At 31.0% G+C, this 16,827-nt stretch overlaps 1 protein-coding gene across 1 annotated transcript in view; it reads right to left on the bottom strand.

Annotated features, from left to right (window-relative positions):
* Positions 1-16,827, bottom strand: part of LOC145331741 (nephrin-like) — a 103,458-nt gene that overhangs the window by 7,105 nt on the left and 79,526 nt on the right. Inside the window, exons 17-22 of the mRNA XM_080176574.1 lie at positions 16,611-16,679; positions 6,779-6,869; positions 6,240-6,305; positions 5,046-5,131; positions 2,907-2,944; positions 1,718-1,827 (exon numbers count right to left, since the gene is read on the bottom strand). Of these exons, the coding sequence (XP_080032700.1) occupies positions 1,718-1,827; positions 2,907-2,944; positions 5,046-5,131; positions 6,240-6,305; positions 6,779-6,869; positions 16,611-16,679 (460 nt within the window). The remainder of the gene's footprint in view (positions 1-1,717; positions 1,828-2,906; positions 2,945-5,045; positions 5,132-6,239; positions 6,306-6,778; positions 6,870-16,610; positions 16,680-16,827) is intronic.

Here is a 16,827-nt window from a genome sequence, read left to right as displayed (position 1 = left end):
GGCTCTAACCTTGTGGGACAATCTTGAACATTTTATTTACTTACGACGAAACCCACTACGTTGTTTTCTTTCCATGATTCAAATTCTTAAATATATTTAGCATTAAATGCATCAAAAACTAACCCAGTGCTAACTGATGTATACTAAGTTCTTAACGATCACAGCAAAGATCTAAACAAACTTTCTTATTTTTTAATATATTCAATTCACAACTATTTTAAATATAAACTGTGATTAAACATAATTTTTGGGCAAATTATAAAAAAAAAATAATGCAATAAACAGTCTTTTTTTTTGTAATAAACATTAGATATACAATTTAGAAAAATAAAAGTTCTCAATTAAAACTCATATATGCATCTAGCGGAAATTTTATAATTGTATTAAAGTATATTTAGAGATAAACTTCTTATAGAATTGAACAATTTATCTTTTTTATATTAAGTAGAAAAGATAACAAAAATATTTCCATGTACTCAAGTTTGAATTATCTTATACTGAAATGTAGATAGATGCCTTTGTGCTTATTTATAATTTATATTCATTAAGATCTAGCAAACAGCTTAACCCATCATTCAAAACTTTAGTCCAGTGTATGTTTTGGGCTATACAACGAAGGGTCACAACCACACCCCACTTCATTCAAGAACAAATACCCTACCTTTAAAATATCGTTTTTTAATTGGTGTCGTCTTTAATGACAAAAGTAAAATAGCTGCATTTCAAGGAAACATTTGTGTTTGTCCTGATTAATATCTATAGAAATGCCAATTCTATTTATCATTATTGGCTAGGTATGTACTATGTATATCAATTTATTGTCTATTGTCTGATCACTTAAGATCCCAGGCACTCCAATAGGTAACAAGGATGCAGTCAATTAACCCTTTGATTGAATAAATTTTGTCAAAAAGTTTTAACTGTGCATACCAATGAGCTGAGTCTGTTTTTGACCATGGCATTCCCTCTAATCTATCTAGAAATGATACACATCAGACATGGCAGCAGTAGATTCAACTTTAAACGTCTTTAATTATGACATTGTCATGACCGAGATTCGAACCTATCCCCTCCCCGACGACGCAAGATGCTGGTTGTGCTGTCCAGGGATCTAAAGGGATAAGAAAATGGCTAAGAAGTTAATGTACATCCCCTATGATTATACACATAATTACCCCTTCTGTAGATTAAAATTAGTAGTTGAAACACTCAACTTAATGAGCTAACCAATTAAAATGCACTAAAGTCCCCAAAGTTGTTAAGCCTACGAATAAGAAAACGTTATTATAAAACTTTGGGGACTATTCTATTAAACAGCCCATTGTCCCCACTATGTCTGGTGCTACCTGTTGGTATGTTATGGAAGACACATGGCTTGGTGAACTATGTCTGGTGCTACCTGTTGGTATGATATGGAAGACACATGGCTTGGTGAACTATGTCTGGTGCTACCTGTTGGTATGATATGGAAGACACATGGCTTGGTGAACTATGTCTGGTGCTACCTGTTGGTATGATATGGAAGACACATGGCTTGGTGAACTATGTCTGGTGCTACCTGTTGGTATGATATGGAAGACACATGGCTTGGTGAACTATATCTGGTGCTACCTGTTGGTATGATATGGAAGACACATGGCTTGGTGAACTATGTCTGGTGCTACCTGTTGGTATGATATGGAAGACACATGGCTTGGTGAACTATGTCTGGTGCTACCTGTTGGTATGATATGGAAGACACATGGCTTGGTAAACGGATTTTCTGAAACAGAATTGACAGCTCCACAAATGAGACTACCAAATTCCATGTGAGATCTTGGCGTGTACCTAAAGTAGATATAAAGTATACATTTCAGGGATCTTAAGGGATAAGACAATAATATTCACTACCATTTATGACAAAAATTTACGTACCTCTTCTGTAGACTAAAATTATTGAGGGCAAAGATTACTAACGGCTAAATAGTTTTATAAAAGCCAACGAATGAGAAAAGATAATTTTAAAACTGTGTACAAGTATAATTAACAGTCCAATGTCTCCTCCCTCCATGGATGATGCTTAATGGGTCAAGTGAATTTACACAAGAAACATAGAACAGAGGTGGATTCTTAAAAAAAAATTTGCCCTACTAATCGCTTAGTGGGGCAAAATTGTTTTCGTGAAAAATCCTCCAAAATCACATAAAAAATCTACAAAAATTAAATAAAATCTTATGTTCATAACCCTTCTATGATTTTGTTTAATTTTTGTAGATTTTTTATGTGCTTTTGGTGGATTTTTCACGAAAATAATTTTGCCCCACTAAGCGATTAGTGGGGCAATTTGTTTTAAGAATCTACCTCAGACATACAGACAAAGTAATTTTAAGAGGACATATTGGTAAAAGGGAGTCCCACATAAATAGTCTGTCAAGGAGAGATCAGAGGTGAATTCTTAAAAAACTATTGCCTCACTAAAATCAGTTTGCCCCACTAAAATCAGTGAGGCTCTCTAAAAATTTAGAGGGGATAATTTTGCCTAACTAAAATTTGATTGGGGCAAACTGATTTTAGTGAGGCAAAAAAAATTTAAGAATTCACCTCTGACTGCTAATAAATAGGGGATGCAGACTTTTATTTTTGATACCAGCTGGGAACATTCGGATGTCTAAGGAGCGAATGGACGGACATGTCCTATAAAATAAAGTAGTAAGGTTTTTTGACTGTAGCCTTAGATATCGATAACTACTATACCAATTGATAAAGGGAAGCTTCACACAGGTCCTAGGATGGTAATAGGATAATTTATTTCAAAATTAATATGGTTTTTGGCTATTTTCTTAAAGCACAGAGCCCTTAGACGCTAGGGGCGTAGACACTAGTCATAGTTATAGAGCAGCTGCCCTACCAACAAGAATGATACAAACCTTAGAACGCTCACACCAGACCCAGATTCCGACTTTGACTGAAATTAAAATTAAGAATTTTATACTTCTTTTTAGAACATTTTTGTTGATTAATTTCATAGATTTTCAAATTCCATCCGCCGTGACGAACAGCTGAGCTGGATCTTTAAATCATTTTAGTGGTGAGCCAGATCGGGGTGCGCCGAATTTCAGTCAATCACAGTGCGGCATTTTATAAAATGCTGTGCTCTCATTGGTGGAAAGTTGGCTCACCCCGATCTGGCTCACCACTAATATGATTTAAAGATCCAGCTCAGGTGAATTCCCTCTTATCAAAATATACAATAATTAAACTTAAAAAAAGAAAATGATAAGACAATTGAAAAAAATTATGTTTCACTCCCAATTAGAGGAAACAAAATTATTCTATTTATAGATTAAAATTCTCTGCGGAAAAGTTTGAATACTGTGCAATTAGTTACCCCAAGTTTTAAACCCAACAAATAAGAGAATGTGATTATAAAAATGGACTAATATGATTTAGAGTCCAGTCGCTTCTCCCTCCCTGAATAATTGCGGACTTTATCATAAAGTTTTCTTTCTTTAAATCCATTGGGAAATAAAACTGCGATAATGATTCTACTTGGGTGTTTGTTAAACACTGGGACGGAGGGATTTGGACTTTTTTTGTATCGGTACCCAAAGTTGTATGAATAGGATCTCTCATTGGTTGGTTTAAAAAATTTGCTACTTTAAGTATTAAATCATGATAGGGTTGTAGTGTCCAAACTTTTCTGCAAATACTTTTAATCTACAGAAGGGACAATCGTTTATCGATTTTGTTGAATATACCTTAATTTAATGTTCATTGTCTTATCCCTTATAATCCCTAAGTTAAACAACAACAATCTTTTTTTTTGTATAAAAATTTTCTACAAGTGTTGATACTTTTTACTGATTCAGTTGATCTGGTTTCCATTTTTAACAAAATATTTTGCTCAAAAAAGTAAGGTGACACATTTTTGCAAAGCTCTATAATAATGTTTTAAAATATAAGTAATTTCTTTTCCAGATTCCTGAATTTCAGTTATTTTTTTGACATAATTTTGTGTAGACTTTTCAATTAAATTAGATTTTGAAAGTAATGACAAACTAAAATTGTCAATGTTCGTTTGAATGTCTGGTTTTTATAGATTCGCTTTTCTGGATATTGTTATCCTTTTTAGTATAAAGCCTTGAAAAAAAAGGTTGTTATTTCCAAGATGAAAAAGTTACTTTACAAAACTTAGGATGAGAATTTACATCATAATAATAATATACTTTTTCTTTCTTTTCTTAACATGGGGATTCAGGTAGTTGTCTGTTTATACATCTATACTATAAATTTATTCGTAGGACGATTGTTTGACTTTTAAGTGGGTTGGTGACACTAAAAATACACTCCTCTGGTTCTCTGTAATAAATGCTTTGGTTTAAGGAGTGTTAAAATAATTTTCGGGATAGCTTCGCATATTCACTTGACTAAACCCTCTGCAGGCCACTGAATGAGATAGCTAAGGGTGACAACGAATGAAAGGACGGATATTGGCCCCAGCTAAAGAGTAGGTGCGCTAATGTAAATATATTTTTGTATAATATTTTCTTTCTCTTTTATTATGGCTAATTAATGTTTAATTAAAAAGTTTTTTTTGTGTATCATTAAATTTTTTGGGTGGTAGAATAATTTAGAGTCTGACTTTATACAGTATATTTTTGAGATTTTCCTAAATTGTACAAAATACAGAGATTTTTATAGATGGCCCAAAAAAATTTCAACAAATCTATTGGGCCAAAGACCCTTCATTGTAGGGGAGAAGTCACCTGTAGACAAACTTATCCTTGTTTGATTAAAGCTTAGATGCTCTATAATTTAATTTTCTCGTATTCATTCAAATCCGGTCAATAGGAACCGGTTCTCATCCATAGGAAAAATCTATGTCTAGCATCGTATTTTATCCAGCTTACTACGATTATAAAAATGTACAGTCATAAGATTAAAACCATTTTTTTAGCCCATGCCTTCGGCACCTCAGGGATAAAGAAACTGGTTTTAATCTAATAATAGTACATTCTATATCCGCGGAAAGCTGTTTATAATACGATGCGAGAAATAACTATTACCTCATCAATGAGAACTGAAGTCATGGAGTTGTTGAAAAACCAAGAAAATTTGTTCGTCATGGGGAAGGAGTTCATCTTACATTCAACTGAAACAAAATAATTATTTTCAGCAGTTGCATATACTTGTACCAAAAGTTATGTAAACACATTATTTCATTCATTAATTTAAAAACTATGGGTACTTTTCTTTAATCTTGATTGGATAATACAAATGTAAATCAATTTATCACCCATTGCCTTAACCCTAAAGATAAAAGGGAAAATGTAGGAAATGAAAATACTAGTTTACATAATCTAAAAAGTGTGCTATTGTTTCTGCATATATTTATCTGCTGTACAAAGATTAACAATGTTTGTCTGTCCATTTTAGCCATATAAATTTGATGTATTTTTTACAAAGATCAAAGTACTATAATTTTTTTCATGTTTCTTCTGGTTGTTTCGTAAAACTAGGAACGTAGTTTATCTGGGGACACCCTTTGTTTGACAAAACTTGAAACGTAGTGGACACCCTTTAAAAATCAAGTATGATAGGAGTTAATATAATATAATAGAGGCAAAGAATTTATCATACTTATGGTATTTTAATACTCAAACATTCTAGCTAATTTAAAACTATACTGTTCCAGCAGAACACCAATTTAGAGGAAAATTGTTAGATGACATTATTGCTTTAGACACGTCAGGCAAAAATTCAAAATTCATAGTGGAACAAAGAAAAATATTTACAACACAAAGCAATATTAAAGGTTTTTTGTTAAATGATATGTTTCTCTATATTTAACTACCATCTAGAGGCTCTGCGTTGAAAAATATGGACTAAAGCCAACCCAAGACTTAAATTCAAATAACCTCAAACATTTATTGGTCAGTTCATTCATTCAGTGGGAGAGGGGGAGATTGGATAAAGTGGGTGGTAGGAGGGAATCTTTATTTTAGCCCACTGCAAGTTTAACTTTATTAAATCAACATCAAAATCTGGTGTTAGATCCTACTAATAATAAATCAATTTGCCTACTTACGGAAGCAGCTTATTGTGGCTAATAAAAAATGACGTCATACAATACAAATAACCAATAATAGGCCAATATACATTGTAATTTACCAATGGTAAAATGTATACTGGCCTATCATTGGTCATTTGTATTGTATGACGTCGTTTTCTAAAGGCACTATAAGCTGTTTCCTACTTACGTTGTATAGTTTCATTCTCTGATACTCCGTACATCATGGCCTTGTTCGTCACACATATAGGAGCAACTAAACAAAAAAAAGGGTGATTTTCCACAAAAAATTTGTCGAACACTGGAAACCCATTATTTTTTTTAAATTAAAAAAGGGCTGGGTAGATTTTTTCTTTGCCCAACCACTTCGGGTGGCCCTAATTATGCGGGTTCTATATCTGCGGTGTCCTAACCCTGCGGGGCTACCAAGTTTTCATTATATCCTAATCTAACCACACCCAAAGAAACAAACAAACAATTAAAAACGGGGATTCAGTGCTCAATAATATCATACAAAAAATGAAAAATGTTATAAAAAAATACTTTGTACCTAACTGTTATAGGAACCATCATGCAACGTTTCAAATCAGACAATTCTAACATGCTTAAATTAACAATAGGACCTATTTGTTAAATACGGACAGACGTACGGACTGACCGACCCAAATTATATAAAAGCTTCGCTTTTAGAAATAATTTAAACTACAATATAAAATCAAAAATGCTTACACATGACATCAAGGTTAATAGAAGAGGAAGGACTATCCCCCTCGACATTACTGGCGTGACACTTGTATTCACCACCTTGGCTCTGGTGCACCTAAATAGGTTAAGTTAGGTTAAGTGAGGTACAGGATGGACTATCCCCCTCGACATTACTCGTGTGACACTTGTATTCACCACCTTGGCTCTGGTGCACCTAAATAAGTTAGGTTAGGTTAAGTAAGGTAGAGGATGGATTATCTCCCTCCACATTGCTTTCGTGAAACTTGTATCACCACCTTGGCTCTGGTGTACCTAAATCGGATAGGTTAGGTTAAGGTATAGGAAATCCCTTTGGCAAACTTGCCTTTTTTTCATTGAATTTTATTTGGGGTTTAAAACGAATAGCCCTGATCTTTAATTAAGGTTAACATCCTCTATTAGGTTTAAATTAGAATGGGGTATTTGGTAATTCTTCCACATTTTCATAGAAATCATTATTATGAGTTTGCAGTTGAAGGAAAAATTTTAAAACTTCTAAATAGATTAAATATCAGAGCTAACCATTACGTACATACGGACCATACATGTAGAGCTTGGCTTATAAAATTTAGTTTCTGTATTCAACAAATATCTAAAACAAACACACGTGAAGAAAATGAAAAGATAATTTAGTTTGTAAACTATGTTATGCTCTCTTATGCATGCGTTACATCTCAATAATCTTATTTACAGCATAAAAATAATAACAGTTTTGTAAGCAACTGAGGGCCGAGAGGCTCAGGCTTATTTTCTCATTTGAATATCCTCGGAAAATTGGCTATGTTTCCTTTTTTGGATATTTTTTCTAATGGTCTGAAATTTTTTGTTGATTTTTTTTGGATATCAAGGGACAAAACAATGGACGCTAAACTGATGCATATCCCCAATGATGATTATCAAAATATCCCTTATAAGGTTAAAAACTGCTGGTTGAATTCGTTCGAACCAAGTTTCAAAGTTTTAAGTCAACAACAATTGGAATACAGTGTTTGTAAAACCTAGGGTCAAGTATGATTTATAGTTGAATATCCCTTCCCTTCTTTCCTATCAAAGTTTTTATAAAAAATAAGATCTAAGAAAAAGTTTGTTCTTGTTATATAAAAGATATGCTATGCGCTTTTTTCAGAACTATCCTGGGAGGGAGGGAACATAGGACTGTAAAAACACCGAAACCTAAGTTCTCCTATTCGTTGAATATTAAACTTTGACTCTTTGATTGTTTTCTACATACACTAGCGGCTTCGCCCCTAGCCTCTAGGGGCTGTGCCCCAAGAGGTAATCAAAAAAAAATATTTTTGGCGAAATTCGTAAAAGGAACAAGGAAATCTTCAGAAGAAAATAAAAACAAATAAATAAATGGGGGGGATTTTTTTGTTTTTTGGGGGGTTGGGGGTGTCTCACCTACTCAAAAATTAGCCTAAAACCACCACAGGACCAGTAGGTATATTCCCTGAAGAGTAGAATCCTATCGGTTCAGTGGTTATTGAGATCTTAAGGGACGGACAGACGGACAGACAGACGGACAGACGGACAGACAGACGGACAGACAGACAGACAGACAGACAGACGTACGGACGGACAGACATCGTCCTACTTTGTGTTATAGATTAAGTGTCCCAACATTTGCAACAATTAGTTTTATCTCCAGAACGAATAATTTGATAATCATTATTTTGGGGTTGTACATCATTTCATCATCCATTGTATTATCCCTTAAAATTCCTGGAATTATCTGAAGGAAAACTGCATCAAAGAACTCTAGAGTCAATTTCCTGCCTAACACTGTAAAAAAAGTTTTGAGATTTTTTTTTGTTGGCTTCAAACGTCCGTTTGTATGTTCATCCGGCTTTTCGTTCGTCCGTCTGTAAGCTAGTACAGAATGAGGGAATTTCTAAGTGGAAAATGTAATATATTTTTATTTATGAAAATAATATAACAAAAAGGCACCGCTACTTTAGAATCAGTAATCTTAAGGGGTAAAACAATGATGATAAACAAAATAAGCCCTATATTGGACTAAAATTATTGATAAAAAAGTTACTAGCTTCGACTAGCCAACCACAGCTTAAGTTAAGTTAAGTTAAAAAGCCAACGAATGAGACAATGTGTATAGAAACTTTGAGTACCAGTATAATTTACAGTTCAATTTATCTCTCCTTTCTGGTAATTATGGATGTTTTTAAAAGCGAAGCTTTTCTATAATTAGGGTAGGTCCGTCTGTCCGTGACGGATAGTTTTTTTTATTCATTTAGGCACGTTAGAATTGTCCTATCGATTTCAAACTTTTCATGGTGATTTCTTTAGTAGTTAGGTACGATTTAGAAAGCGTAGCAACTCTTAATTATTATAAGAATGTTCGTACGTACATATTAAATATGTTATCCTGTATAAAGCAGTTACTTAAAATTTTTTCTTTGACTCTTTTACATTTATGTATATTCTGATTATTCAGTTCTGACACTATATAAGTGTAAATATCCGTTTGTCCTACCGTTTCAGTGCTTCGCTTTTATGGATGTTGTCATCCTTGTTATGCAAGCAAATGAGGCAAGGTTTGAAGAAACTTTGAGGACTATTATAATTTACAGTCCAACAATGTCACTTTTCTTTCTGGTACTTGTGAATGTTTTTATCCCAGCGAATGCGGGAAGGTAACTCCGATATATTTTGCTATCCATTGATGTAATCTAAAATTGCTTAATTTTATCAACACTGTATTATAAAATTGGATGTGCTGAATTTTAATTTCCAAATGTGTACACAGTTTCCGCGGTGTTTCCTCATCCTATCTCAATATTTACTACTAACTATAAAAGCTTCAAACTTAAAAAAAAAAAATATTTAAAATTAAAGTTTTGAATGTATAAATCGTTTATACGTTCAAAATTTTGAAAGTTTGGAAGTTTGAAGCTTTTTTGGCTAGTAGTAAATATTGAGATAGGATGAGGAAACTGCGTACACATTCGAAAATTAAATTTCAGTTCATCTTAAAATAATAGATAGAATATATCTAGATGGTTTATCTTGTGCCAAAATTCGTCAAACCTAAAAATCTATACAAAATTTTTCGAGGATTTAATTTCTTGAAAGCTAACTTTATACTAAGAAATTTAACTATTTATAACTAAATTAATATAGGTTTTGTGTGTTACGCTATACTAGGAATTTGAAATACAATTTTACACAGTATATTTACCCATGAAAAGCTATATCTTAAGAAATTATATGAACGAAATGGAAAATTATGCCCTTTTCTCCCAAAATCTGTACATAATTTTAACCAATGACATGTCTGGAATGTGCCTCCTATTGGCTGATTTTGAAAGTATGTCTCTATATTTTCTCTATTATTGAAATGATACCATATAAACACATACAAAAACATTTCTTATCTTTACAATTTACATAAATGCAATTTTTAATAGCGAAGCTTTTCTATAATTAGGATCGGTTTATCCGTAACTATTAGTTTTTTTCGTTAACATATACATGTTATAATTGTCTTTTCGATCTCTAATGATTCAAATAATGAGAGGTGTCTTTATCAAGGAAGTCCTAGAGGGGGGAAGAGGGGTTAAAACAAATAATTTCCCTATCCCCCTTCTATAGCCCCCCCCCCCCCCAAATAAATACTCATGAAACCCCTACTCCGCGTAAATTTTGCTCTAAATGTAAAAATTTGAAAGAATGGGGGGAAATTTTTTGAAGAAAAATTACTCTCTAAAATCAATTTGTATTTAGCCAGGAAAAGGGAATGTGATTTTGACAATCAATTCTTAGTGAAAATTTCCCCTTCCCTTTTTTTCCCCTTTTTACCCACTTATCTATCAGTTACATAAAAAAAATATTTAATTTTCGGCAATTTCAAATGGAATTAATTGGCTGAATAGCAGTCCCTGGTATTTAGCAAAACATTTTATAAGCAAAAAGTCCTTAAACTTCTTATTACTTATATATCTTTATCCCTATACAGCTAATGTAATTAAAGAAAAGTTATGATATAAAACAAGGATACGCAAAATCATTCGAAGTAAAACTCAATAAATCAGATAGCTAATTCTAAGTATGAAAAAAGCTACAATGTATATCTGTAACAAAATAAGATTACTTAAAAAAATACATGCAACATTAATTTACTTATAAAAGTGTGCCAGTCCGTTTCAGAAATACAAAATCAAGAGAAAAAGGAAATTATATTTTGTTAACGGCTAGTAAAAGCATAAAGATTAGGGTAATAAGATAAATCCTGTAAAATTATTAGCCCAAGGTATTCCTTAGCCTTCAAAAGATATATAGGAATATTTACGACTTATGAAACCTTAACTCCTGGGCAAGCCTACGAACTAAGCGATAATTATTTAAAGTTACAGGATGCAATGTTTAAAAAACATAGGACGATTCTAAAATTTCTAGATCTTCCTAATTATAGAGTAGCTGCGCTACCTATAACTATGATATTACAACTTTACTAGTTACAACTTGGGAACTTTAGTTACAGTTATTGTATAACTCAAACATTTATAAAATATCATAAATTATATGAAAAAAATGTAATTAAAGTAGGTATTTATTGTAAAAAATAAGTATAATTTATCACGAAACCTTTCTGCATTAAATATATATTTGTCTTTTGTATCATTACCGACAGACCGACGGACCAAGGAAATTCTATATTGGAAGCCTCATTGGTAAAGGGAATCTTCACAAAAAGTACAGCCGTATCTATAATACAAAGTAGAACGATGTCTGTCTGTCCGTCTGTCTGTCCCTTAAGATCTCGGTAACCACTGAACTGATTGAATTCTACTCTTCAGGGTATATACTTATTGGTCCTGCGGTGGTTTTAAGCTATTTTCTTGGGGGGTGGGATACCCCCAACCCCCCCAAAAACAAAAAAATCCCCCCCCCATTTTTTTTTTACAAATTTTACGAATTTTATGAATTTTACGAATTTTACGAATTTTACGAATTTTACGAAATTTACGAATTTTACGAATTTTGTGAATTTAATCGCAAAATGTTTTCCTGCTGGGTAGGTGCGAAAATTTGTGATCCGTTCTGCTGGGTAAGTAATAGAAGATGTAATTATACCTCTTGGGGCAAAGCCCCTAGAGGCTAGGGGCGAAGCCGCTAGTATATTAAATAGCAGCAGATAAATTCACGTTTTCCTCAGACGGACGGACATTGCTGATTATAGATTAGCTCCTATAAAAAAATCATGGAATAAACGAATTGACTAACTTTTTTTACCCTCTTTTTTATGGCCACATAATATTTTCTTTATAAACAACTTTGTCCTCATGTCTATTCATGGTTTTTGTGCTAAAACATTATAACCAGGGTACGGCAGCCGCCTGTAAGCCTCAAGGAAATCAACCTTTTACAATTCTAATAATCAGCTGGAAGTCTAAACCTGACCTAAATATGGTAATCCATCTTTTTTTTAAATTATAAAGCTTCCAACGGGTGTAATTGTGAGGCTAGTCCCAGCTGACGCGCGACTGCCGAGCCGTGATTCTAACCTTGATGATTGAAAAGGTTAAGGGTTCTTCAATATTTACTTCAACTTAGTTTACATAAATATAACAAAAACTGAGGAGAAAGGGAAAATATCATTAAAAGAAAATTTGTTTAAAATTTACAATTTTTCAACTGTGCAACTTAAATGTATGTAACCAAGAAAATAAGTAAAATTAGATAAAAATAATATAAGCACCTAGCCAGTAGAGAAGCCCTTATAACTTATTTTAGAAACAAATTGATAATAAAAATGTGGGATGGTTTTTTTTATAAAAATATATTTAAATCTTCTTGGGGCATGTAAGTAAAAATAAAAAAAAATTACAAATTACTATTAAATATTCTTATATAAATAAATTTTCCTTTTCTTTATAACTATGATTTCATATTTACTATTTTTCTATAAAAGTATTTTGCTAACATATTTAAAAACTCACAATGTATAAACAGCCAATGATCTTAAGAGATAAGACAATGGACGATAAATTTCTGTACAACCCAACGGTTATGAATACATTGCCCTCTTTACAAAATTATCAATGTTCAGACACTGCTAGTTTGAACCAGCCAATCAAGATTTAATAATAGTCCCCAAAGTTTATGACCCTCACATTTCAGAAAACGTGAAACTTGAATGGACAGTATAATTTTAAGTCCAATATGCCCTCCCTCCCTGATCAAAGAGATTAGATATGCACACCCGGAATGAATTTAGAATACATACAAATATAGGGACAAACATTCTCAGAGAAGGTGTATCAACTTTTTCACTTTTTATTTAAGATAGCTAGCCGGTTCTTTTAGTAAGTAGTAGATGTAAAATTTTTCATAGAATTCAGATATGCAATCGGTTTTTTTGTAGACCTCTTATTTTTTAAGTAATTTAAGTTTTTTTAAATAATAATTAAGTCGGTTTTAAGGTACTAAAACGCAACAAAATAAAAGAAGAAAATGGCCAGTATGAACAAAAATAGTAAGATCTTTAATTTGACACCTTACTTTTAAAATTATGTTGAGTAATTAATGAAGAAATCAATTTTTTTAACCTCAGTTTAATCAAAACTTTGAAGTAAAATATAATCTTCCACAGGCATAAAAAATATGGGTTCATATATAACTTTAGAATCAGAAAAATATCATGAATCCATTGTAAGCTAAATTGAAAAAGTTTTATAAAACTATAATAAAAAATATAAGTTTATTTTTAGAATCATAATTTTCGGCTTTAAAGGGTTGAACAACTTGAAAACTTGAAACTTGAAATAAACCTAAATAAATATACATACAATGTAACAGATATTTTTTAACACAAGAAACAATAAAGCATTTTTAACTGCATTGTTTTGAAGTTTATAAACAGATTGAAGCATATTTGTTCATAATTTTTCGTTCTTTTCTTGTTATGTAAGTATCACTATTCTCATTGTAGTATCTATTGAATATATTCTATGAACATTATCCTTTTTTTTTTGTCAATTCTATTGGTTGAGGTTTTGAGGTTAAGCTTCCCGATTAGTCAATTTTTGAGACTTGTGAATGGCTAGTTTAATAGTTACAATTAAGTGTTACCTGTAAAAAATAATACGTTAGGCCATTTTTATTATTTTGATTTTTTTACTTTTTTCAATTTTGCTTACAATGGATTCGTAATATTGTTCTGATTCTAAAGGTATATATGAACCCATATTTTTTATGCCTGTGGGAGATTATATTTTACTTCAAAGTTTTGATTAAACCGAGGTTAAAAAAATTGATTTCTTCAATAATTACTCAACAGAATTTTAAAAGTAAGGTGTCAAATTAAAGATATTACTATTTTTGTTCATACTGGCCATTTTCTTCTTTTATTTTGTTGCGTTTTAGTACCTTAAAACCGACTTAATTATTTTTTTTAAAAACTTAAATTACTTAAAAGATAAGAGGTCTACAAAAAAAACAATTGCATATCTGAATTCTATCAAAAATTTTACATCTACTACTTACTAAAAGAACCGGCTAGCTATCTTAAATAAAAAGTGAAAAAGTTGATACGCCTTCTTTAAAAGGAAAAGAGATAATATGCGATCAATGTAAGATCTCGCTAACTGCTGGAAAAATATGATTCTTATTTATATAGCTTCTTGCAGGTCAAGGGAGTGGAATAAACAAAATAATTCACATAAAAAATTAAGTTGAGGGTCGACTTTTACCCCCTTCCCCTTCCCTCCAGTGTGAAGAAAATTAGTTTAAGAATTGGTTAAAAAGTTATATATTTTTCAATATTTATTTTGTTTGTCCCTTTCACTGAAAATGTACAATAGACTGGCCCAAAAAAAACATGAATTTTTAAATCTTTACCATATCAATTTGCGGATACCTTGAAGTTGTTACCGGCTCAAAAGTAGACCTTTTAGTGAAAACTAGACCTCTCTACAATGAAAATTGATATCGAAATTTCAATCTTAAGCTTTTTATCAAAAACTTCATATTTTCATGATTTTAACAAGAAATAAGTAAAGAACTGCCAACCTATAATAATGTAACAAGAGTTCAAATATTAAGCAATCATAAAAAGTAGACAGAACCGCCATTCCTGCCGAATAATTCCAAAAAACGTCTAAAAACATTGTTTTATTTAAACTGATAATTTGTGTAAGAAATTGAACTAAAACAGTAGTTATTAGTCTTATGAAAAGAGAAATGATGAAAAACTCTAAAAAATCTACATTTTAAAGACATAAAATAGGAAAAAGAGTTTTTAATAAATTTCATGTCTCAACAGACATTGTCGCCAATAAAGAGACAATTTATTTAAATAAGAAATTAAATGAAGGTAAAAAAATATGTAAAACATTTATTCTCATATACAACTTTGAAAAAAAGGATACTAATAAAAAAATCAATATTGCAAAAAAATAATTTGATTGTTTATTATTAAACCAGGAATAAAGAGTAAGGCATATCTTTAATTATTTTTCTTCAATGATTTTGCTGTATGAATTAGCTTTCCCAAATTATTGTAATTGTACATAAAAAAAATTAATACTTTCTTTCTTCATATGTTTATTCCTGGTGATTTTAATATTTTATTTCAATGTTTGTAAACAAACAGACAGAAAATTTGATGTTTTGCTTTATATCTGGTGTAAGGCTATATTAATTGGGGAAGAAAGAATGAAAATAAAAATGCATTTGACGAGATAGCAATAGATTTTTTCTTAAAATCAATTATAGGGCTAAAATCTACAAACAATGCATAACCTATTTTTACTTAAACTGTTTTTAAACTATTTTTGAATGGGGGGTCAAAAATATACTAGGACACCTATAGAATCAGACTGCAGAGCCCAAATTTGAATTAAGTCCCCAATAAACTTTTTTTGGGGGATTTAAAAATTAATTTTTACTGTTGCTCTGGTCATTTTTACCAGATCAAAGGGTCTTTTTTTACTTCGTGTAATATTGTAACTTAGTGAACAATTTTATATAATTCACTTTATACTGATACAATAAAAAAAACATTACTCTGTTCAATGGAAATATTTTTTTTTCTAAAAACAATTAATTTCATTGAAAAATCTGACATAATACAATAAAAAACATAATGCTGAATTTAAACCAATTAGAAATTAGAATTTCCGAAAGAGTGTTTTCACAAAGTGACTTATTTCAAACGTAGTTAAATAATTTTATTTAATAAAAATGAAAAGAATGAAAACCCTACTCATAAAAGATACATACTTTTTAAAAATATTTTTAAAAATATGTTTGAATAATCTTATTTTATATCATATTTGTATATGTGACAAAAATAAATTTGTTGTATTGCATAAACATTTGTTGTCATCTTAATTTATTTAACCCTTTACAGCCAATTTTTATGTGTATTAATGTATAATAAACATGAAACATTTTTATGTTAATTCATTGATATATTGTAAAGAATTAATTTTTAATTAGTATTGATAGATAAAATCAAAAGACCTAACTTCACTGTATACTAGCATACAATATTTACGAAGCAAGACACTCTAAAAGCTGAGTATTTTACCTACAAAGGGAAGAAACATCACGATTCAGTAAAAATTATTTAATCCATAGTAAAAAATAAACTTTAAAATCCTAATAAAAATTTATGTGGGCAATTGTTCTCATTTTTGGCTTTGCAGTATGATTCTACAGATGTCAAAGTATATTTTTAATATACCTTTTAAAAATAGTTTAAAAACAGTTTAACGCACATTGAAAAGCGATTTAGACCTTCATTTGGGCCACACTAATGTACAACATATATAATAATATATATATTCATATTTACCTTTTGAATAACTAAACTTTGATTTGACATAATAACATTTCCTCCAGGCTTCGGGTACAGTTCCTCATTCTAGGATAGATATATAGATAGATAGATAGATAGATAGACAGATAAATAGATAGATAGATAGATAGATAGATAGATAGATAGATAGATAGATAGATAGATAGATAGATAGATAGATAGATAGATAGATAGATAGATAGATAGATAGATA

Source organism: Acartia tonsa, chromosome 11 (genome assembly GCF_053477335.1).
Source record: "Acartia tonsa isolate MP-2025a chromosome 11, ASM5347733v1, whole genome shotgun sequence".
NCBI lineage: Eukaryota > Metazoa > Arthropoda > Copepoda > Calanoida > Acartiidae > Acartia > Acartia tonsa.
The sequence above is the reverse complement of the archived record's forward strand: the minus strand, read 5'-3'. Positions and strand labels throughout refer to the sequence as shown.